The 22930-nt window shown below is 46.9% G+C and overlaps 1 protein-coding gene across 3 annotated transcripts; it reads left to right on the plus strand.

Annotated features, from left to right (window-relative positions):
- Window positions 1-1201: 1201 nt before the first annotated feature.
- On the plus strand, window positions 1202-22695 carry TMOD4 (tropomodulin 4). Of its 3 annotated transcripts, none has more exons than XM_061606160.1 (11): window positions 1202-1311; window positions 5038-5141; window positions 8665-8851; window positions 11977-12133; window positions 16822-16944; window positions 18874-18963; window positions 19391-19521; window positions 20129-20236; window positions 21445-21588; window positions 21905-22049; window positions 22265-22695. In XM_061606160.1, the coding sequence occupies exons 3-11, from the start codon at window positions 8726-8728 to the stop codon at window positions 22285-22287; spliced, it is 1047 nt and encodes a 348-aa protein (XP_061462144.1). In that variant the 5' UTR covers window positions 1202-1311; window positions 5038-5141; window positions 8665-8725; the 3' UTR covers window positions 22288-22695. The 3 variants fall into 3 exon arrangements, with proteins under 3 accessions (XP_061462144.1, XP_061462143.1, XP_061462145.1); XM_061606161.1 differs by having other exon boundaries at window positions 1204-1311; window positions 5097-5141; XM_061606159.1 differs by lacking the exon at window positions 5038-5141.
- The last annotated feature ends 235 nt before the right edge of the window (window positions 22696-22930 follow it).

Genomic DNA, 22930 nt, shown 5'->3' on the forward strand with positions numbered 1-22930 from the left:
CCTGGCTAGGTGTTTCTCCTCCCCAAGCTGATTGGCAACCCTATCTAGCAGTGATTGAGGAGAAACTTTGGCTATGCTCAGAGGCACTGTTATGATGCTATCCCCCATACATAACTGAGGAGCAGTTTTCAAAATAAGCCAAGGTCTCCTTAATGTTTACACAGAGGGGTGGTCTATGAATGCCTAATATCAATAATGATAATAATAATAATAGTTTCTATCCTGACCCTCCTGAAGGAGCCCACGGTGGCAAGCTCATTAGCGATAAGAAACATTTTTTAAAAATTCTGAAACCAGTTAAAAATATTCGACCAGTGATTTCAGGGTTGCCAGGAACAATATTTTTCAACCTTTAAATGCCCAGGTAAACAGGAATGTTTAAAAATTCCCCCTGAAAGTCTATAATGGAGACAAGATGCATCTTGCTGGGAAGGACGTTCCATAAACGGGGAGCCATCGCCGAAAAGGCCTTGTCATGGCTTAATGCCAGCTTGACATCCCACAGTGGCAGAACCACCAGCAAGGCCTTGCCAACAAGGTCCGAGATGGCTGATACTGGGGAAGGTGCTCTTTTCGCTCCTTATAGATAACACCAACCCTCCATTTGGGCATGCAGTCTATCTCTGAATACCAGGTGTAGGCGGTGTGTGGGGGCAGACAGTGACAGAGGGCTGTTCCCTTCCTGCCCTGCCTGTGGGCTTCTCAGAGGCATTTGATTGGCCACTGAGGGAAGCAGGATGCGAGATCAACAGGGCTTCCTTTTGGTTCAAATGAAGGGGCGCCGCCACCACCACCACCATTAAGCCCAGAGTCTAAAGGTACTTAAATGAACACCTACACTCTTCCTAAATCCAACCCCTGGTTTTGCCTTTATGTTCCTCTTCTCGTCCCTTTTTCCTTTCGTGCCATGTCTCCCCCCCCCTTTTTTTAAAAGATTCTACACCTGAGGGCAAGGGCCGTATTTTTATATATATATATATATATATAAACTGATCTGGGCCCTTTCGGTCAAAGAGGGGCGTCTAAATGCATGCAAGAGGCGCAGCAGCACCGTCTCCCCCCGCCTGGGAAACCGGCCCTTTCGGTTGGCAGTTCTGCGCGGCGGCCGCTGGAGGTCTGCTGGGGGCCGTGTGATTGATAACGGAGCCTGCCGAGGGGCCCGCCCGGCTGCGAGGCTAAAATAATAAAATGCTGATCTCACGCAGTTCCCCGGCTGCCTCGCCCGCTCTCGCCGCTCGCCTGCCTGCCTGCCTGCCGGGTTCACGCCCAGCTCGGGGGGCACCGGGCAGAGGCCGACGCAGCCCGCCGAAGGTAAGCCCCCCCCATGCTTCCACCGCGCCCCCTCGCCCGGCTTTTGAAGGGTTTTAAGGCACAAGAGTGTGGACGGGGGAGAAGGGAGGACTGGCCACGGCGGGCGCGTCTTGGCCGGCTGCGTTTGGGCTGAGTCCCGCTGGGCTGGGGTGCGTAGGGTGGACTGGTGGTGGAGGAGAAGTGAACAGCTGCAACACACACACACACTTCTCCGGCTTCTCTCACACCCACACACATCCACCCACCCACACAATCCCTCTCTCTCACATACTCGCACGTAGATTTTTATTTCTTTATTTATTTGATTTATATCCCACCCAGGAGGAGCCCATATGTATATACACACACACACTCACACACACACACTACCCCATCTCTCTGCCTCTGTCACACACACACACATCCTCCCTCTCTCACACACTCTCTCGCACCCCATACCCATGCACACTCACTCACCCTCCCTTCCTCTCTCTCACACACACTCCTCCATCCGTCACACACTCACATATGTACACTCTCTCTCACCCACACCACCACCTCTCACAAGCACTCATACATATACACACACACACTGTCACACACATACAGTTCCCCCTCTTTCTCTCTGTCACACACACACACTCTTCTCCCCCCTCCCTCACACGCACAACACCCTCCCTCTCTCTCTCTCTCTCTCTCTCACACACACACACTTCTCCTGTCACACATATGTACACTCTCACCCACACCACCACCTCTCTCACCCGCCCTCATACATATACACACACACTCTGTCAGACACACTCCCCCTCCTCTCTCTCGCACACACACAGAGGTCCAGTTTGCACATGCAGCATATAAGGTGGTAGAATCCTGACGTGATAGCGAGAGTTGTACGGCTCCAGATGGTGCATGGGGAAATGCCATTTGCAAATGAAAAATGAAATAAAACGAATTTCTCTGCAAGTAGCTAAGTACTGCTCTGGTCAAGACGTCAGGAGCTGGGCCCTTTGACTGCTGTGCTTGCCTCAATACCTGAAGCAGGGGTCCTGCAACCGCCCCACCTACACTCTGAAGTGGTACAGTCCATTCTGCCACCGCAGGACTCTACCACCTAATTCTGTGGGAAGCAGTTCAGCAGGCCACAGCCATGCCCTAGGGGTGCAGGCATCCCAAAACTGGCCTGCCACTTGCTACCAGATATTTGGAGGGAGAGGGGAGGAAGGGTCTCAAGGAGAGCACTTTAAGGGGAGAGGACTAGTTTACGCTTTAACCCTTGATAGGGATGGTTAAAGGAGTGAAATTCAGACGGCAAGTGCCATTCCGTGACCCTCAAAATGGCTTGAGCCATCCTGGCACTTTCTCCAACAGAGGGGACATCCACAACACCGTACAGCCGAAAGCACACAGGAAGGACATTCTTTTCTCCAAAAGAATCTGGGGAATTGTACTTTTACCCCTCACAGAGCTACCAGTCTCAGAACGCTTCACCAGCTACAGATTCCTGGCCTCCTTTTCAGCAGAGGCAGCGCCAGGGGGAGTGACAGAGCAAAAAAAAAGGGAGTAGCAATTGATTAATGCCCCGCCCTGAGCATCTTGCAGTCTTCAGAGTTTTGACAGCAGAAAAGGCAGCGAAGGGAGGGAGAGGGTGAAGAAGGGATGGATTTTGGCAAGCCTAATGGGGGGGGGAAAGGCCAAAATGTTAAGCCGTGGAGAAGGTGGGCGATTAGGTCAGGAGGGTGTATAGCACAGGGCAGAACACTTGCCTTGCATGGAGAAGGTCCCAGGTTCAATCCCCATGGCATCTCCAGGTCGAGCTAGGAATGTCCCCTGCCTTGGGGAGCTGCTGCCAGTCAGTGTGGACAATACTGAGCTAGTTGGACCCCAATATAAGGCAGTTTCCTATGTTCCCATTGAAAGCGGACCTTTATTCAGCATGAGGACTGGAATCTTAAGGGAAAGGTCGTAACTCAGTGGCAGAGCAACTGCTTTGCACGCAGAAGGTCCCTGGGTTCGCTCTCCAATGGCATCTCTGGGTAGGGCAGGGAATATCCAGGCACCATCAAGACACCATCAAGCTAGATGGCGGACCCCAGGGTCTGATTTGGGAATAAAGGCAGCTTCCTCTGTTGACGGGGGTGGGGGGAAGTAAGGAGGGGGGGACTGCAGTGTGTTCTGGGAGGGAATTCCAGGCTGAAGCCAAGCCAGTTTTTTGGTAGTTGCTTAAAAGTTCTGGGGCACGGATGCGTCCTTGCCTATTTGCATACAGTCTGCAGGCACTAGTTACTAGGGATGGAAAGATCTGTCAGTTTCAGTCCTTCACTTTCTGGTTTTTCTAATCTTAAATTCAGTTCTCCACATTTCTGCAGCAATCTGTGATTTTTTTTTTAATTCTCCCGCCCCAACAGTAAAATAAATAAAATGTGGCCAAGTCCTTTTTTCACAAGTGGAATCAAAAAGAATTCTGTCTGTTAAATCACGACAGCAGTCGTCATTCTCTGATCTCTTGGAAGAGGAACTTTCTACCGACAATTTTAATGCTGAGTCGACCACAAGATTTGACCCTCTCCCTTCCAGCATCTCTTGTATACAACCAACAGGTTGCTGTTGGATGATCCAACTCTGGGGACCCTAGAGGTCCTTTTTATTGTGCATTCATGATGCTTTGTACTCATGATGCTATCAGGGCCCTTGCATGCAACCCCCCTTTCAATACAGTTTGCAAAAGTTCTGGGGCGGTCGCACAGCTTCATTTCTGATCAGTGCACATCACATAACTTCCTGCTGAAATCTTATAGCTTCTTCTATCACAAATGTTCCGGTTTATTTTTGTCCTGCTTGTGTTGTTGTGCTATAGCCCCTTTGGACAGCAATCACATGGTTGCACTGGGGAAGATCACAGAACAAGCTAAAGCAGAATAAATCCACCACTGATGCACTATTAACATGTTGCGGAATACACCTGCCATAAAACAGCGATCTGGAAGGGCCAGTAGTTTACTACCATTTCTCCCAGGAAAGGAGACTCTGAGAAAGATTCAGGAGTGGCATATAATTCTGTTGGTCCTCCAGACAGAAGGAAAAAAATGGCTACAGAGGCTTTTTTTAAAAAAGTGCCTCTTTCATCTTCCTCTAGTTGATTGAAGGGTATAGGGGACTTTTGGCAATGGAAAGTGGTAACTTAAAAGTGTTGGCAGGAACAGCGCAGGTATCAGAGAAAACACTTGACTAGCCAAGTGAAGAATATGGGAGTCAACCACAGTGCCTTGGAAAGATGTGTACTTGCATGCCCTCTTTCATACTCGATAAAATTGCCACTGTTCTTTTCCCTGCCACAGTGCCTCTGTCAGCTGGAGGGCTGTCGGCACTCTTGTTTATTTTCACGGCATCCCTCTGACAGGAGGGAAGCTTCACCAGTTGAATATCTGCCTGCTAGGCAACTGTTAGTAACGACAAGGAACTAGAAGGATGATCCAAGCTTCTCCTGTTGGCTCTCTTTCTGTTGTGTCACTTAGTGGAAAAATAAATATGGCCGACTGGCAAGGCGGCAGAAATTCAGCTGGTAAAGCTTTCTCACACAGATTTCATTCCTATCTGTTGGAAGTGCATAGAGAGGAGAAGGGCAATTTGACCCTCGGCTAACCCATTTTGGGGAAATAAATAAACCCATTTAGGTTAGACCTTCACAGAGAAGGCCTGGCTGAGTTCTCTGTCCTTATCTGTAACCACACAACCCTCTTTTCTTAGTACGAAGGTCTCCCTTACAAGTGGAATGCTGAAAGTGAACAAGAGCTCTTTTATTCCAGAATCCTGTTTCAGAAAGCAACTTATCTCTGGGGAAAAGTTAGAAGGTGAGAAGAGAAATCCATAGCATCTTTGATAATAGCTGACCTCCATTTGAGACTTTCATGGGCCAAGACTTCCTAGTTCTCGATGTTCATGTTACATTTTGTTGTTGTTGTTATGTGTCTCCAAGTCGACTATGTCTTGTGGCGACCCTATGAATCAGTGACCTCCAAGAGCATCTGTCATGAACCACCCTGTACAGATCTTGTAAGTTCTGTGGCTTCCTTTATTTTTTTAGATTCACTTTAAGAACATCTTTAAACCTCTTTTGCTGTCCACCGATACTCCGTTTTCCATCCTTAAGTTGGGAGTAAAGTAGCTGCTTTGGAAGATGGTGATCAGGCATTCGAACAACATGGCCAGTCCAGCGAAGTTGATGTTGAAGGATCATTGTTTCAACGCTGGTAGTCTTTGCTTCTTCCAAAATGCTAACATTAGTCCATCTGTCTTCCCAAGTAATTTGCAGAATTTTCCGGAGGCAGCATTGGTGGAATCTTTCAAGAAGTTGGGAGTGTAGTAAGTAATACTGAGCTAGATGGACCCAAATGATCTGGCTTGGTACAGTGAACATGTTTAAATCCTATATACAAGGAATATTCCTAAATCAAACCTTTATTCAGAAGTGTGAGGTCAGGAATCTTAATTTATTCTTAGGAGAAGGTCAGTTGCTCAGTCCAATGGTCTGACTTGGTACAAGGAACATATTTAAATCAGCTCTTTATTCAGAACCATGAGGACTAGAATCTTTATTTTTAGAGGATGGGGCGGAGCTTGGTGGGGAAGCACCTGCTCTGAATGGTTCCTTGTTCAGTCCCCAGCATCTCCAGGCATAGCCGGGGAGGGGGGTGGAAGGCTCTTGTCTCAAATTCTGGAGAGCCTCTGCCAGTCAGTGCCGACAATCCTGAGCTAGGCGGACCAAGGGTCTGACTCCAGATAAAGCAGCTTCCTCCGTTCCTAGATGAATACATTGAAGGGATCAAGAAAATTGCCATCAAAATGGTTCATTGAACCAGATCAAAAAGATAAAAACAGCAACAGTCAAACACACACACACCCTCAAAAATATATAAAAGGGCAATATGTACGTCAGACTTTGGAGTGCTCAGAGTGCTTACTATGTATTATTTCAGTCCAGTTTACAACAGCTTTGTAAGGTAGGCTGGGTTCATATCGTGATGGCGAGGGTGACAGCAGTCCAACACACTGGGGACCTTCCTAAGGATACCAGGGGCCAGCGCTGGCTCCGCCCTGGAGAATGGTAAGCAGATAGACCAGTTGGGCCACTTGATTTGTTCTTCCGGTTGCCGGACCTCAGAGCCTGTCTATATCAGTTGTTTATTCAGATTTAGCAGCCTCATTCCCAGCCGTTGCTCAAGAATTTTTTTAAAAAACCAAACCCGTGCAGCTTTGAAATCAGAGGTTAAACTCAGTGCTGCTTTGAAAGTTTCCATCCTCCATCTTGATTCAAAATGGCATCCAATTGTATCGAACAATCAACAAGAAACTTCTTCATCTCAGGAGCCATTGTGCAAAGTTTGGTGACAATCTCTGAAGAGGCGTCCAAACACTTAGCAAACAAGCAGGCAACTTTTCCAAAATATATAGCAGATGGTGCATATTCAAAACATGTTGCATGGATATACCACTTCAGACAGCAGAGTGGGGGTGAAATCGGGTCACCAGGTGCCCCTGTAAGCCAAAAGCCCATAATGGGTCAGAGGAAAAGGTGGCTTACCCTAGCCACCTTCCCAGTGTCCGTGGCATTTTTGACACGGGGAAATTAATTGAAGTCTGAAGTGGTACAGTCCTTTGGCGGGCTGTACCGGATGGTTGCTTTAAACCAGAAATAGGTAACCTGTTGTCCTACAGTTGGTGTTGGACCGCATCCTAGGAGGAAGGGCGGGATATACTTTTAATAAATAAATGAATGAACAGGATGGTTCACGACAGATGCCCTTGGAGGTCACTGATTCATAGGGTCGCCATAAGTCGTAATTTACTTGAAGGCATACAACAACAAAATAAATGAATAAATCTCCCATCCTCCTCCCAGACCAATTGGCCCTACTGGCGCCTTAGGAGCCCAGCCACATCTTCTGGAAGGTTATAGTTGTTCCTCAGGCCTGCTTTAAACCCTCAGAACAAGTCCTTGAAAATCAGATCCTGGCTAGGGACGGGCGAGAATTTCAATTCAGTTCGCATTTCAAGCCGAGTTTTATCAAAACCACGCTTTCCGAAACAATATCTGCCGCCCTGGGCTCCTGCTGGGAGGAAGGGTGGGATATAAAATCAAATAATAAATAAATAAATAGATTTGAGAACTGAAATGCAGCCATGCTTTCAAAGTTCACACTGATTCAAATTTTACAATGCAAACAAGGCTTGCACAGGTGCGTCTTACTTGTGCCCAAAAATAAATATGAGTGAAAATAACGTACAAAAATGGCATTAAATGGTGAGAAATTTGGGGAAATGTTCATGAGAGTCAAAGCTGCATCCAAAACCATTTAGTAAAGTTTATTAAAACTGAAATTGACAGATCTTTCCATCCCTAATGGGGTGGTGGCTTAAGACAGCTGTTTTGGGGGACTCATTCAGCACCCTCCCCCCTGCCAACCCACAAGTGTCTCGCAAATGCAGGGTTGCCCTTTACATGGGACAGAAAACTTAAGTGCGATGTGAAATGCTACAGCCACTCTCCTGTGGTGAATGGAAAGGGCGAACGCTGAAGCAAAATCTGGAGGCTCGTTTGCTTGTTAAACACTCGTTTGCTGTGGCCATAAATGCCTGCATTGATCTATTGGTCTGGATCGTTCAGTTAAGGCCACATTCACAGATTGAGAAGTGACCTGAATCGCCCGACTTGAATTAAACACACACACCAACTCGGATCTCCAAGAGTTTCAAAGCCAAGATATAAAATGGCCTGGAGGCTCTGCTGTTCAAAGAAGCCCAAGTCAACACACACGCATACATACAAGCTCCATGGTTTAATTTACATCAGGGTTCAGCCTTAATGGCGTTTCCCCCAAAAGCCAGGACTCAAACTTGGAACATACAACGTCAAAACAGATCCAACCACTTCTGCTATCGCAGCTTCTGGAAGAAGGTTGTTATAAAAAACAAGCCTCGTTTCAAAAAGAAACATCCCTTCCTGTGTAAGAGTAAAGAGAGACTGACACATCTGAGAAACACAGAAATAATTCTTTCCTCCCACACCCCAGTAGCTACATTTTTGTAATGGAGAAATGGAGCCAGATTCAGTCAAGTAAATAGTGATCAACTAACACACCTGCAGTATTCTTTAGTCAGGTGCCAGCCCTACTATGACTAATTTGTAGTGGTAGGAGGTTCCCAAGGCCAACATAGTTGAACTGTCAGAACAATAAAGAGGCAGGAAGTTCCACTGGTTGGTTCCAACAGCGCCCTCCTCGACCTGTGCAGATTTTACAATGGATTTTTAAGCGCTGTCTCCCAGCTTGGAGTTTCTCACTGGGCTCTCTCTTTCTCCTTCCCCCACAACCTCAGCTTCATCCTCCTTGTTCTACATCGCAAGGGAGGCGCCACCTGCGGATAAACGTCTGCCACCATGACGACTTCATATCTGAAAGAGTTAGAGAAGTATCGAGACATCGATGAAGACAAAATCTTGAAGGAACTGTCTCCGGAGGAGTTGGATCAGCTAGACCTGGAGCTGCAGGAAATGGATCCTGAAGTGAGCCTGGGGTGTGGCGTGGTGGGGGAGTGGAGGTGGGATGTGTGTCCGGGTACAGAGTGTGATTCTTTTTTGAGGGAGATGGAAGCCTGGCTGGTTAAAGATGGCATTAAGAGTGGGGGAGAAATTCAGTTCAGTTTGCGCGTAAAAGCAAAGTGAAGTTTGCACTTTCCAAAATAGTAAGCAAACTGAAAACACGTCCATCCTTCAGAATTCACACTTCTCTGAATTTTGCAGTGCGGTTTTGCAGCTGAGTAATGTGAATAAAATGATGCATTTACTAGGGCATCAGAATGCATCTAGTTGTTAAAAAAAAAGAAAAAAGGATTAGATCAGGGATTCCCAGACTGTGATCCATGGGCCACCAGTGGTCTGCAAGTTTCTTTCAGAGGGTCCACGACATGTTTTTGGATTTGTGGTTGGAGACGGGAGAAGGCGCACCCTTTGCATTCAGTATTCATACTGATTTTTAATTGTATTTAATTGCTTTTATTGCTTCGTTTGCATTTTATTATATTACAATTTGAATTCTGTGGCAGTGCAAATCTATGGAATTAAAATTGCTACAACAGGCAGAAAAACCATTAAGTGGTCTGCCAAGACCCTCAGCAATTTTCAGGAGGGTAATTAACTGAGTTTATATCCTGCCCTTCCTCCCAAAGGAGCCCGGGATGGGAAACATAAACAAAACAATTTAACACGAAAAAGAAAAGCATACTAAAACCAGTTAAAAAGTCCCCAAACACAATTACAGATCACAGAAAACGGGTTGCAAAAATGTGTATATAAGGCAAAGTTTGCATACCAAAATGTGTGTATTAGGAGAAATTCAAAGCAAAATGCTGGTGCGTTTTCATGAGGACTTTAAAATAAGAAATAATTCACAAACTAATGTGGGGAACTGTATTTAAGATTAGAAAAATGAAAAACCAAAACTGACAGATTTGCCCATCCGTAAATGGTCCGGAAGCAAAATCCCACATCATATTGGTAGCCTTTCTGAATCTAGAAATGTTGAAACTCAGCTTTGTCAGGGACAACAAGTGGGACTGCAACAAAATGTTGCTGCATGAAGCAATCCTGCTCAGGGCTCCAGCCAGCCACACCTTCTTTCAGGGTACTCCATTCCACACACTCTCTCGGCTTTCCATTTTTGTGCCCTGCAACAACGGGGCCAAACTGTGGCCACTGAGCATGCTTAGACTTCCTCGTAGGACCATTTTGAGGAGGGGGAATTCCGTCTTAAGTCCCCACTCTTTTTTTGTACTCTGGAAAATATTGGGGTCCCCCCAAAGCAAGATCTTTGTGCATGGATGGTTTGGGTTGCATAAGCATCTACATTTTTGCTTAATGTTTCATCGCGTAAGTCTTGGGGATGATGACTTTTTATTGCTATGGTAGGAATTGCCCCTATTTTAAAAGGCATGATTGCTGGGTAATCAGTTTACCGGGTTAATTCTGTTTGATTCTTCCACCGACATCTCTAGTTGACACCCATCTCCAGAGTGGTGATTTGTTGCAGTAAATTCTACGTGTTCCTCCTCCCTTCCTCTGCCACGATGTTGAATCTGTGACTCTCTTAACAGCATACATGACTGGGAAGGCTGTGGGGTGGAATCAAGTTCAGAGAATAGGAATTTGAATTTTTGCACGTACATTCAGATTAGGAACATTTGTTTGGGGATCAAGAGGGTCTGAGTGGCAAGGCTTCTAAGTATTTATATAATAATAATAATAATAATAATAATAATAATAATAATAATAATAATAATAATAATGGTAAAGGTGTCCCCGCACTTGTAGTGCGAGTCGTTTCCGACTCTTAGGGTGACGTCTTGCGACGTTGACTAGGCAGACCGTATATATGGGGTGGGACTGCCAGTTCCTTCCCCGGCCTTTCTTTACCCCCCAACGTATGCCGGGTACTCATTTTACCAACCACGGATGGATGGAAGGCTGAGTGGACCTCCACCCCTTTTACCGGAGATTCGACTTCCTCCTTCCATTGGAATCGAACTCCGGCCGTGAGCAGAGCTTCGGCTGCGTTACTGCCGCTTACCACTCTGCGCCACGGAGGATCTTTGAAATAATAATAATAATAATAATAATAATAATAATAAATTCTTCCTGCCCTTATTCCAAAGGAGCACAGTTATATTCCGACATCTTGGCAGTAAGTATGGAAGAAACATAAGGTTGCTCCCATTTTTCTGGAAGGTCTCTTCTGCCTTTGACAACTGCACGGCAGGCAAACATTGAACAGGTGAAGCCTAACAGGGAGATATGGCAAAGTCTGAAGCTTTGCCTGTTTTATTATTTATTTTATTATTATTTATTTATTGAATTTTTATACCGCCCCACTAGCATAGCTCTCTGGGCGGTGTACAACCATTACAATAAATACAATAGAATCACACAGAACAATACAAAAAATATAAATGCAAATCCACAATCTAAAACCAATTAAAACATGTTTAAGAAAAGCTAAAATGCCTGATAAAATAGGACGGTTTTGACTTGGCGCCGAAAGGATAGCAATGTCGGCGCCAAGCACACTTCTTCGGGAAGACTATTCCACAGTTCGGGGGCCACCACTGAGAAGGCCCTAGTTCTTGTTACCATCCTCCGAGCCTCTCTATGAGTCGGAACTCGGAGGAGGGCCTTGATGTTGAACGTAGTGTACGGGCAGGTTCATATCGGGAGAGGCGTTCCGAAAGGTATTGTGGTCCCGCGCTGTATAAGGCTTTATAGGTTAAAACCAACACTTTGAATCTGGCCCAGAAGCATATAGGTAGCCAGTGCAAGCGGGCCAGAACAGGTGTTATGTGTTCAGACTGCCTGGTCCTCGTTATTACTCTGGCCGCCGCATTTTGCACCAGCTGTAGCTTCCGAACCGTCTTCAAAGGCAGCCCTACGTAGAGCGCATTGCAGTAGTCCAATCGAGAGGTTACTAGAGCATGAACAACTGAGGTGAGATCTTCTCTGTCCAGATAGGGACAAACTGTTGAGTTTATTTATGATGGCTGGAAATTCCCTGCTCTGATACAGCCGGAGCCCCTAAGGGAAGCAGGAGGTGCAAGGCTGCTCCCATCACTCGCTCACTCTGATTTTGCTCTGCCTTGTAGAATGTGATGCTTCCGGCGGGGTACCGGCAACGAGACCAGACCAAGAAGAGCCCCACAGGGCCTCTGGATCGAGACGCCCTCATGCAACACCTGGAGAAGCAGGCACTGGAAGTGAAGGAGCGGGAAGACCTTGTGCCCTTCACTGGAGAGAAGAAAGGTAACTTGCCAAACTCATTACATCCTGGCGTCATTTCTGGAGGCAGTGATTTGGAGGGTGGGGGTTGCCAACTGTTCAGTGGGACCCTGTGGCTGTGCCATTGGCAGCAGCTGGATGTACAAACATGCTGCGCAAAGCACCACCCACTACGTTAAGCTGTATTTGAAGGCAAAGCAGCAGCCTATTTAAAAAAAAAAAATTAAAAGGTGCCAGCTGGCACCTCTAAAACCCAGGCCTAAGTTTCAGTGAGCTGCTGGGATTGCATGGGCTTAATGCCTCAGAGCACTCTCTGCTTGGTGGGTTATATGAAGCATCTGGATTGGCTAGGCCTGATATAAATAACAGAAGCCTGTCTGTCTGTTTGGTCAACTGAGCTGTATTTTCTTTCTTCTGCGCTTCAAAGCCCCGGCCTAGTCTCAACTCCTAACACCTCTCTCCCAACAGAAATGTTGTTTTGCTTGTTCTTTGTGCCCCTGCACTGCTCACCTGCCTCTCTCCATCATCTGCTCCATCGATTCTAGCTTTCTTTTGAGTGGGAGCAGGAAAGTAAGGCTCACAGCCCTATGGAGACATTTGCCTTATTCAGAAGTCACATCAAACCATGGTTTGGTGTGATACTGGTTTGACAAAGCATGCTTTGCAGTTGCCCCCAGAAACCATGGTTTGCCAGTCTCCAAAACATCCACTGCCTATGTTTCACCGTGATGTCTGAACTGAGAAACTGTTTTTTGCAGTCGGCTCCAGGAACCATGGCTTGCTAGGTCTGGGCTTGTACTAACTATGGGTGACTGTGATATCTGAATTAACAAGCCATGTTTTGCAATAGTCAGGTGAACGAGGTTCAGAAACCATGGTTTGTGCTAAATCTGGTCAAGAGACCAGAGCGACAACTAACGCTCCGCCTCCGGAGGCTCCTGCACCATCAAAATGAGAGTAAACACATCAACCTGAACTCTGAGGTGCTGGAAAACAAAAGCAGCCAAGCAGCCATAAACTGTGGTTTGAAGACCAAACCAATAGATTTGTTCTAAACTATGGTTAGCGCACAAACTGTGCCGTGGTGTGATCTACGAACTATCATGGTCTTGAAAGCTTGCTCCTTATTTTGTGACTTTTTGGTTGGCTGAATACAGGCATTGCCCTAATAAGGATTTTGGAATTACTGTTTGGGATATCCTTAAAAAAATTAAACCAGGTACTGGCATGAGTTTTATCAGTGGTTCCAGAAACACAGCTGCCAATTTGATTGGGGCAAGAGATGTTGGAAGCATGTGCAGACAGACATACAGCACCCCAGTAGGTGTTCTCTCCCAGCACAGAGTCAGGCAAAAACTGCTTCTGGGCGTTGCCAGAATCCCACTCTGCGTGCAAGCCCAGAATTGGGATGGGATTGAGAGTAAGGGTTATATTTAGCTCAGCCGGGAGCACGGTGAGGATTCAAAATAGCCCGGTGTGTAGCTCAGATGTCCTGACCCATTAAAGGTTCCTAATTGCTCTTGGTAAAGGCTTGCAGCATCTTTTTGAGTCATCACTCAACACACCTGAAAAATCAGATTTGCAGTCCTATCTGATGCACATCAGGCTCTGAGGTTAATTGGGATTTCCTCCTGAGTAGATGAGTACGCCCTTGCCCTACACCCGAACACAAACTTTTAAATACTGTATAATTTAACTCAGCATTTAAAAGGTTAAATGCTGAGGAACCCCACTCCAACGATAGTAAATAGCTAGGAAGGCTAGGCCAATCCTTTCAAATCAGCTGCTGGGCCTCTATTTCAGAGCCCCCCTGAATTCCACCTCTGGAGGTACCCTTCCTGGATATTTTGCAGCATAACAGACAGTCACGTTGAATATTTCTTTAGCCGATTCTGTGCTGGAGAGGCAATGACCAGAGATGCTGAGTGCCCCTGATAAGGAGCAACAGGTGCACCAGGACAGCGAACTGGAAGATAGGAGGGGGGGACTGTTTCAAGCTTGCCCTGTTCACTTCTCCTCTTGCTCTGAAGTTCCCACGCTAATTTATTTCTCTCTGTGCTGAAATGAAAGAAGGATCCTGGGGCCGAGAGACGTTATAAAGGGCAGCTTCAACTCTCCCTTTCCCCAGTCTCATTCAAGCTGAAAACCCTGAGATTTCCCAAAAGTTCACCATCTCCATGGCTTCTTTCCTCTCTCACTTTTCCGTTCATTTTTTAAAACATTAGAAAACCATTGTTTTCCATGTGAAATAGGCAAGAAATACAATCAGTAGTTATAACGCGCGCCTTAACATTTCTAACTGCGCCATCGAGTCATCACACAGTCGCCTTGATCCAATCCGAGGCATCACAGTCTCTTCCTAGCGTTATTGAATCACCACTGCTATTTTTATACTTCAGTACTGGAAAAACTTGTTTCAACGTTTCTACATTTCTTATCTTCTTTATCCCCCCCTTCTCTTAATCTCACAAATAATCTAGTGTGAAGCTGCTCATAGCAACTCAATGCTTAAATTCTCACATTTTAATAGATGCCATCTCTTCTTCTGGTACTGAGCAATTAAGCATCTGACTGCTATTAAGAAATCCCTTGTTTCCTCTCTGTAACCAAATTGCTCTGTTTTGGGGGCATGGCAGAAGGGTTAAATCTGGGCCGCATGAAATGGAACTGTCTGGTGTGACTGCTTTGGAATCCCAGCTACTTTAAAGTTAGATTTAAAAAGCAAACAAAACCAGCAACAAAACAAAGGCTGCAAGTTTCTAGATCTGATTGTGTTGGAGAAGTCAGTCCCAAACTAGTGTAGAGAGAACTGCTGGTGTGCCATGGGAAATAAAGAACTGAAATAATTAGAGGGTCCTGTGTACCCACAGAGGGGGCAGCTTGTTGAAACCCTGCACGAGTTACTGCCCTGAGGCCTCTGCTGTGGATTGGCAGTTGTGCTACATCTTTGGGAATGGATCATTCAGTCACCTCTGATACAATGAAGCTGTCTTCATAAGAGGTTGCCTGCCTGACTTCTGTCTCAGTCACTGCTCTGGCCTGGCCTTTTCCCAATCAGGGAGCCCACATTGAACAGAGACTCATGCAGAAACTAGGGGCAGAGGAGAAATGCAGGCTAGTTCACAGTTTAATGTGAACCTAACGAATTCAGACTTCCTGAAACAGGACAAGAACCAAGATGCAGCCATCCTTTGCAGTTTGCATTTCTCAAACTTTTGCAGTGCAGTTCTCTAAACAAAAAAGGATGTGTACAGATTAGAAATGTGTAAATGGGGGGCGGGGGAAGATGAGCATGAAAATGCATATATTAGTGAAAATCAAATACTAAGTGCGTTATATTAGGGGAAAAGGCTTGGAAAAATATGTATATTAAACGGCATTAACATTCGCATATTAAGAGAAACACCAACAAATCTTCTCGGACTTTTAAAAAAATTCCAAAGTGATGCAGAAATGAAGCAAACTGAGTTTAAGTTCGGCAAAATGAGAAACCTATGATTGATGGGGCCCGTCCCTAACAAAAACTTCCAGAGAGTCGGGGGAGAGTTCCAGGTATCAATTTTCACACCCACTTTATTCTTATAAGCACATCGATCTTTCACATACATACTGGGAAAAGGTCTTTTCTGGTGTGAGAATGGAGTGGGCCCCTACGTTTATCATTCAAAAAAAAAAAAAAGGTTCCTCAGATATTGGACTGTTTGGGAAGACCTGAAAGAGAGAGAGAGAGAGAGAGAGAGAGAGAGAGAGAGAGAGAGAGAGAGTGTGTGTGTGTGTGAGAGAGAGAGAGAGAGAGAACCCACAGAATATTATTATTGCTGGGAGTAAAGCACCAATGCTTGTAACAAGTAAACTGAACCAGTGAGGGGGAGATAGACAGAAAGGCAACCTATTCTTCCATCACTGATTCTATCTTTAGTAACTACTTGTTTGTTTATTCTCAGGCTTTACTTCCTTCCTCTTCTTTTCTTTGCTAGTTAGAGATAGAGCCTTTGGGTGCAAGCTGCATGGCTCTACAATGACCACTTGCATCCCTGTGGTCAGAATGGCTTACTTTCCCAGTAGTAATAAACCTTAAGTTTCTTTATTCTTTCAACCAACGGCATCAGTGCGCATGCTTCCCTTGATGCACTCCCACACCTGCCATCATCCATGATGGCGGTGGGGGTGTCAACCCCTTAGGGATGCCCCAGCTGCCATCTTGGGTGATGGCAAGCATGCACACACATCGTGTGGGGCATGCACACCGACACGCTAATACAACAGACGGGAAGCAGGCAGGCTTATTAAGCCTGCACTGCCTGTAAGAGGCGTGTGTGCCTGGGAGCTCGTACACCGCAATTTGCTCCACCCTAAGGACCAACCTGGCCGTGCGCTGGTGCCAGGCCTGTGAGCCATGCATCTGAGCCATGGGAGACTACTAACAGAGTCTACCCCCCAAGATCGCAGGGATATAAGGAATCAAGTGATCCTTAAGGTATCCTGGACCCTAGTTACTAAAGGCTTTGTAAATTAATACAAAAACCTTGAACTTGTCCCAGTAACATTATGCCATGTCTGGCCGGATTTCACAACAGGGAAAAACAATGGAGGCTTTAACCTAGAAAAAAAAAGTCTTTAAAAAACTGCATCACCCGACCCTTTGATTTCCCAGGCGTGCTTTGCTTTTCCACTTTTAATGCTGTTCATTCCCCTGTGCCCCCCAACACCAGGAAAACCTTTTGTTCCGAAGAATCCCAAGAGAGAAATCCCGAAAGAGGAGCAGATCACCTTGGAACCTGAACTGGAAGAGGCCTTAGCAAACGCCACCGACGCAGAGATGTGCGACCTTGCAGGTGAAAAGGGTGTGCGCGGCAGGGAGAAAGTGAGATGCACCGCTTTGGGGGATGCGGACCACAGCGGGGTGCATTGGACCCCAGTGGCGATTTACACCCGGGGGGGGGGAGAAGGAAGCCCTCCATGCAATCCTCCTGTCTTTTCAACTACATTTATTTCACGTTATTCATTTTACGTTTGTTTTTCACTCCCACTTCTGTATTGAATCTTGATGAAGGGCAGTTAAGGAACACTGTACATCAACTAAAAAAGAAGTGCATAAATATAAGGGCATCCTATCCAGGCAGGCCCTCAGGGTTGTATACACTGTTAGCCCTGCCCACTGACATTAATGAATGTGACTCCCTTGAGTCCATTATTTTTGGCGCCCTCTCAAGCCGCTGACTTAGATATCACTCAGGAGGGCTCCATAGAGCCTCCATGTTCAGAAGCAGTATGCTTGGGAAAGGCCATAGCTCAGTGGGTAGAGCACCTGCTTTGCATGCAGAAGGTCTCGGGTCCAATCCCCAACGGCATCTCCAGGTAAGGCTTGGGACAGACTTCTGTCTGAAACCCTGGAGAGCTGCTGCCGGCTCATTGTAGACAATACTGAGCCAGATGGAGCAAGAGTCTAACTCGGTGAAAGGCAGCTTCATGTTTGGGATGATGCAAGCGTGAAGATTGCTTCTCATTTTAAGTTTGGGGGTCAACCAGAACTATCTGAATTTTGGGACATAACTGCCCCTCCACAAACATTTCTGGGCAGTGGGGGGACGTTGTTCTAGCCAGCCCAGGAGAATCCTGGCGCCCTGCATTGCAAAAAAAGCAGGTGAGTGAGCGTTGGGTCGCCCATGTTGGCAGCGAGCGTCTGTGGGGAGAGACCTGTGATGTCACCTCCTTGCCAAAGCCCCGTGTATTTTTATTGCCCCCCTGACTCACCGTGAGGCGATAGGGCAAGAGTGCCCGTAGTGTCCGATTTTAGCCTCTGTGTGGCGCTCTGCCAGATCGGTGCTCTCCTTGCTGCAGAGTTTTGGGAATCAGAGCTGGGTGCGGCTCTGATGAGCCAGCACAGAAATGTCCCCCCCCAACTCTGCCTCTGGTGAGGGCTCTCCAAACATTCCAGTCCCCATAAGAATGGATTTCCAAGGAGGATTTTAAAACGAGACTCGTGTTGCCTACAGAAAAAGACATTGGGGGCGAAATAGGTGCAGAAGCCTCCCTCTGCCAGACACAGGGCTGGTGCCAAAGGTTGGAATGATCGGGCGCCTGCCAAAGGCCCACACCCTGGGGAGGGCACACTGACAAAATGCCCCCTGCCCTTTGGGCCTGCTCCTTCTCTCCACCATTGCAACCTGGTTGTTCATCCTCTCGAGTGGGGATGGGGAGAAATTCGATTCAGTTTGCTTTTAAAGGAAAACCGACCCTCATTCGCACTTTCCAAAACATACGTGAGAACCGTCTTTCGAAATGCACATTTCTTAGGATTTTGTATTGCATCTCTCCCGCCCAGTAATGCGTACAAAATTGCGTGTGCTGCAATAAAGCGTGCATTAAAGCACATCTATCACAGGCAAAATTGCTCTGCAAAACTGTGTATATTGGGCATGACTGTATACATGTTCATATTAGGAAAAATAGGCTCTAAAATGCTGCTGCTGCTGATAATTGAATTTATAGCCCACCTTTTCTCCCAAAGAAGCCCAGGGTGGCAACACACCAACAAAACAATTTAACAACAAAAAGAAAAGCATTCTAAAAACAGTTTAACATATTCTAAAAAAACGGTTACAGTTAAAAACATTCTAAAACACAGTAACAACTAAAAACTGGGCCAAGGGGAGCAATCAGGAGAGGAGTGAGCCTCAGCGCTGTAAGCAGCTCCTTTCACATGGCTGTCAACTTAACAAAAAAACAACACCACTGGCTAGTTCCTTTCTGCTTTCTTGCAGCTATCCTGGGCATGTACACCCTCATGAGCAACAAACAGTATTACGATGCCATCTGCAGCGGCAACATCACAAACACGGAAGGCATAAACAGTGAGTGATCCCTGATCTGTGTCTCGCGGACAGGGGGACGGTTGGCCAAGTGCACCGCAAGGGTGGGGGACCTTTCTCAGCCCGAGGGCCACATTCCCTCACAGGGAACCTTCTGGGGGCCGCATGCCAGGGGTGGGCGAGGCCAGAAGCAAAAGTGAGTGGACCAATGGATGTGACTTGTGCAGTGATGTGCCCACATCTCTCCACTCTCCAGCCAGGCAAGTAAGAGTCATTATCCGGGTCCATGGGCGCGGTCCAGCCAGGTAGAAGCACTCAAAGGAGGCTGGAAAGCAGGACCAGCAAACGTTGTGGCCTAGAGAAGGGGGGCGTGGCCTAGGGAGAGTCCCCTGGGACTGAGGTTATGCACTTGCTTGTGATATAGGACACTCTTTCTCTGTCCTGGCATCTCGCCGTCTCCCTCTCTCAGGTGTCGTACAGCCTGATAAATACAAGCCAGTCCCAGATGAGCCCCCCAACCCCACCAATGTGGAGGAGACCTTGGCGAAAATCCAGAGCAACAACAAGGATCTCGAGGAGGTGAACCTTAATAACATTAAGGTCAGTGCCGTTGATTCGCAGGAGGACACACCAGAGGCTTAGCTGGTAACGGATGAAACAGCCCCCACTGCAGAGTCCGTCGCCAGGTGGAAGGGAGCATGCTTTGGATGAGTAGCTGTGAGCAAGCCCATCCAGTTGTTGTTTTCAAAGCACCACTGCCTTATACCGACTCTTTCGGGTGGGTGGGGAACGGGCTTTAAATTTACGGCATGGCTGCAGCCTAAGAAACACAACTGTCTCTCTTTGTTATTCATTAATTTATTTACGAAAAAACAGCTGAAAAAAGTTTTTGGAAAAATACAAAAGCAGCAACTAAAAATATGTTTTTTAAAAAAAGAATACAGAACGAACACCTAAAGCCAGAGACCTTTTCACCCACCTGGAAAAGCTCATCGAAACAAACCCAACAAAATCTCCTATAGTTTCTGGAAAGGACAGATTGCAGGCACCTGCCCTATCTCAACAGGGGTGCTGTTCTACAAAACAGGGGCAGCCACAGTGAAAGCCCTGCTCTGAGTTACTGGAGAGAGAGGGCTTCTGATATTTTTAGGGACTTGAAGGAGAAATTCTCCGGCAGATCCTACTGGGTGTCTCTTCCTTCCGACAGGACATTCCGATTCAGACGCTGAAAGAAATTTGCGAAGCCATGAAAAGCAACACCCAAGTGAAGAAGCTTAGCCTGGTGGCGACCCGGAGTAATGACCCAGTGGCGCACGTAAGCATTGGGGGTGCTCCTCCTCTGAAAAACATCCCCCCCCCGCTCCCTCCAGGACTTGTTACAGTTCTGGAACTTTGGCTGGGGGCTGAACTCTGTCAAGGAGCCAGCAAATGAGGACGGATGCTGGGAATAGAGACAAGCTGGTTGGATGGAGTGAAGAAGGGCCTTCACGGATTGAGTATCTGTGGTTGTCTGCGGAGCCTTCCGGACTAGGGTTGACCTAGCTTGGAAGGACTTATGTAGGGTTTGTAGTCAACCAAAGATTGGGGGGAGGGATAGAACCAGAATGGAAGTTGGCCCCTGTTTTAGTCCCTCTTAGGACAGGGTTATGGAACCTGTGGCCCTAGATGTTGCTGGACTACAACTCCCGTCAGCCCCAACCAGCTTGGACAATGCTCAGGGATGATGGGAATTGTAGTACATCACCTGGAGGACCACAGGTTCTCCATCCCTGCTTTAAAAGTTGGGGGAGTCCGTATCTTAAAACCATGCCAATGGGCAGCATTAATGATTACAAGCCAAGGTATTACAAGACCAGGAGCGAGGACCCTGTTGACCTCTGGTTGTTGCTGGACTCTAACTAGGGATGTTGCAGAATTCCGTTGAAAACTGGAACGGGAGCCAAAATTCCCACAATTCGTATGTTCACCAGAGATCAGGAGCAAAAATCAAGCAAGCGAATACGAGTGGTGTTCGCTGTTGTTGGTTGCCTCTCCCTCCAACACTGTGTAAATAATTACAGTATTTGCTGCATTGTTTTTGATGGTTCCCTTACATTGAAATGCATTGAAATTAATTACGTAATTAATTGCGTAAGTTTTGGGCCATCATGACAGGAATAACGTAGGTTATAGAAGAAGCTGAACTGTAGTGGAATGGGAACAGTGTTGATTGTGACAAACTCAGGACAGGGTGGAAATTGCTGCCTCCTTAAATCCAGCTCCCATAATCATCTCTGACCATTGGCCAAGCTGGCTGCCAGGGATACTGGGAGTTTGAGTCCAACAATATCTGCTTGCACCATGTTGCCTGTCTCTGCTTTAGTGTGTAGATCAGGAACGGGGAGCATCTGTGACCCTCCAGATATTGCTGGATGCCCAACTGCTATCATAATCTCTGACAGCTGGCCAGTTGTTCCCCATCCCTGCCCATAGGCCAGCCCTGACAGACTGAGAGAGTTCCTGAAGGCCCCTATTTTCCCCTAGGCTGTGGCGGAGATGCTAAAGGAGAACAAGACCCTCCAGAGCCTCAATATTGAATCCAACTTCATCACCAGCGCTGGGATGATGGAAGTAATTAAAGCCATGAAGGCAAACACCACGCTGACGGAACTCAAGGTGGACAACCAGGTTAGGTGGCTTCAATTTTTTTGTTTTTGTGCATGCTCAGAGTCCCTTTCACCTTCTGTGTAGTGCCCTGTGAGGTTGCTCCGCTTCTCTCTCTGCTCTGCAGCTGATGGTTGGTTTGCCGCTAGGTGACAGTTGAGGGATTGTGTGCCCTCTGAACATGCTCTGGCACATATATGTTTTCTCTAGATTCAGCCCACAACATCCTCATGTCTCCCCACAAACCCAATGGCATTGTTTAAAATCTAAGCGGTACTACACGGCTTCTCTTTGCGTCCATCACATTTATTTGCATGCTCTCTCTCTTTTCTCCCCACAGTGCCAGCGATTGGGAGACTCGGTGGAGATGGAGATGGCCACCATGTTGGAAAACTGCCCCTCCATAATCCGCTTTGGGTATCACTTCACACAGCAAGGACCAAGAGCCAGAGCCTCCATCGCGATAACCAAGAACAACGAATTGCGTAAGTGCCTTGCAGGGCCTCTCCTAATCCCTGAATGGGCAATCAGGCAGCCATTTTTTTGGGGGGGGGTGTTATTCAGCGTCACAGTCACAGCTGGCAATAACGGGGCTGGGTGTGTGCAGGAAATCTTGGGGCATGACCCCAGCAAAGGGTGAACTGCAAACCTATATGGCCGGCTTCCCAGGTTCTCATGTTTACTCATCTTTCCTTTGCAGGCCGCAAGCAGAAGAAAACATAATGACCCACACCGCCAGAGAATCCAGTGCCCTTAAGTTTCCCCCTGTGCCTCTAAACAACCCTTGAAGCTCCGTCTGTCTCTCAGAGGCAGAGCTTGTCAACAGCCAGAGTCTTTGTCTTATTTTAAGAAAAGAATCCTTGGAGAGATCTCCCCTGCTGTTCCCCTTCACCTCGGTGACTGATGCCGTACCCCTTTCTTGCAATCTCAGGTTCTGTCTTCCTCCGAATCCGTGTGCCCCGTCTTTTGATTACCTCTGTAAATAAAAGAGATCTCAGAGAGAGTCCCCCCCCCACTTCTGAACTGCCTTTGTTCTTGGCTGTGGACCAAAGGCAGTTGTACTCTTCATATCTCTCCTGAATGAGCTATCGTTATTAAATGATTCGGCACTAACTCGCTGATCAAACGCTGGATATGTATATATCTCAAAGGTCTCGGGTAGCTAATTTGTAACGGTTAGGAGAATGAGGGAGTCTGGCGCTTTCCAATATTGCTGCTAACAATAATGGGTGGTATCCAGCCTTACTCAGAGTAGACCCATTTTAATGGACATGACCACCTTAGGTTCATTAATTTCAGTGGGTCCACTCTGAGTAAACCTTAGTTGGTCACAACTAGGGATGGAAAGATGTGTCAGTTTTGGTGC

The sequence above is a fragment of the Rhineura floridana genome, chromosome 22 (genome assembly GCF_030035675.1).
Source record: "Rhineura floridana isolate rRhiFlo1 chromosome 22, rRhiFlo1.hap2, whole genome shotgun sequence".
Taxonomy (NCBI): domain Eukaryota; kingdom Metazoa; phylum Chordata; class Lepidosauria; order Squamata; family Rhineuridae; genus Rhineura; species Rhineura floridana.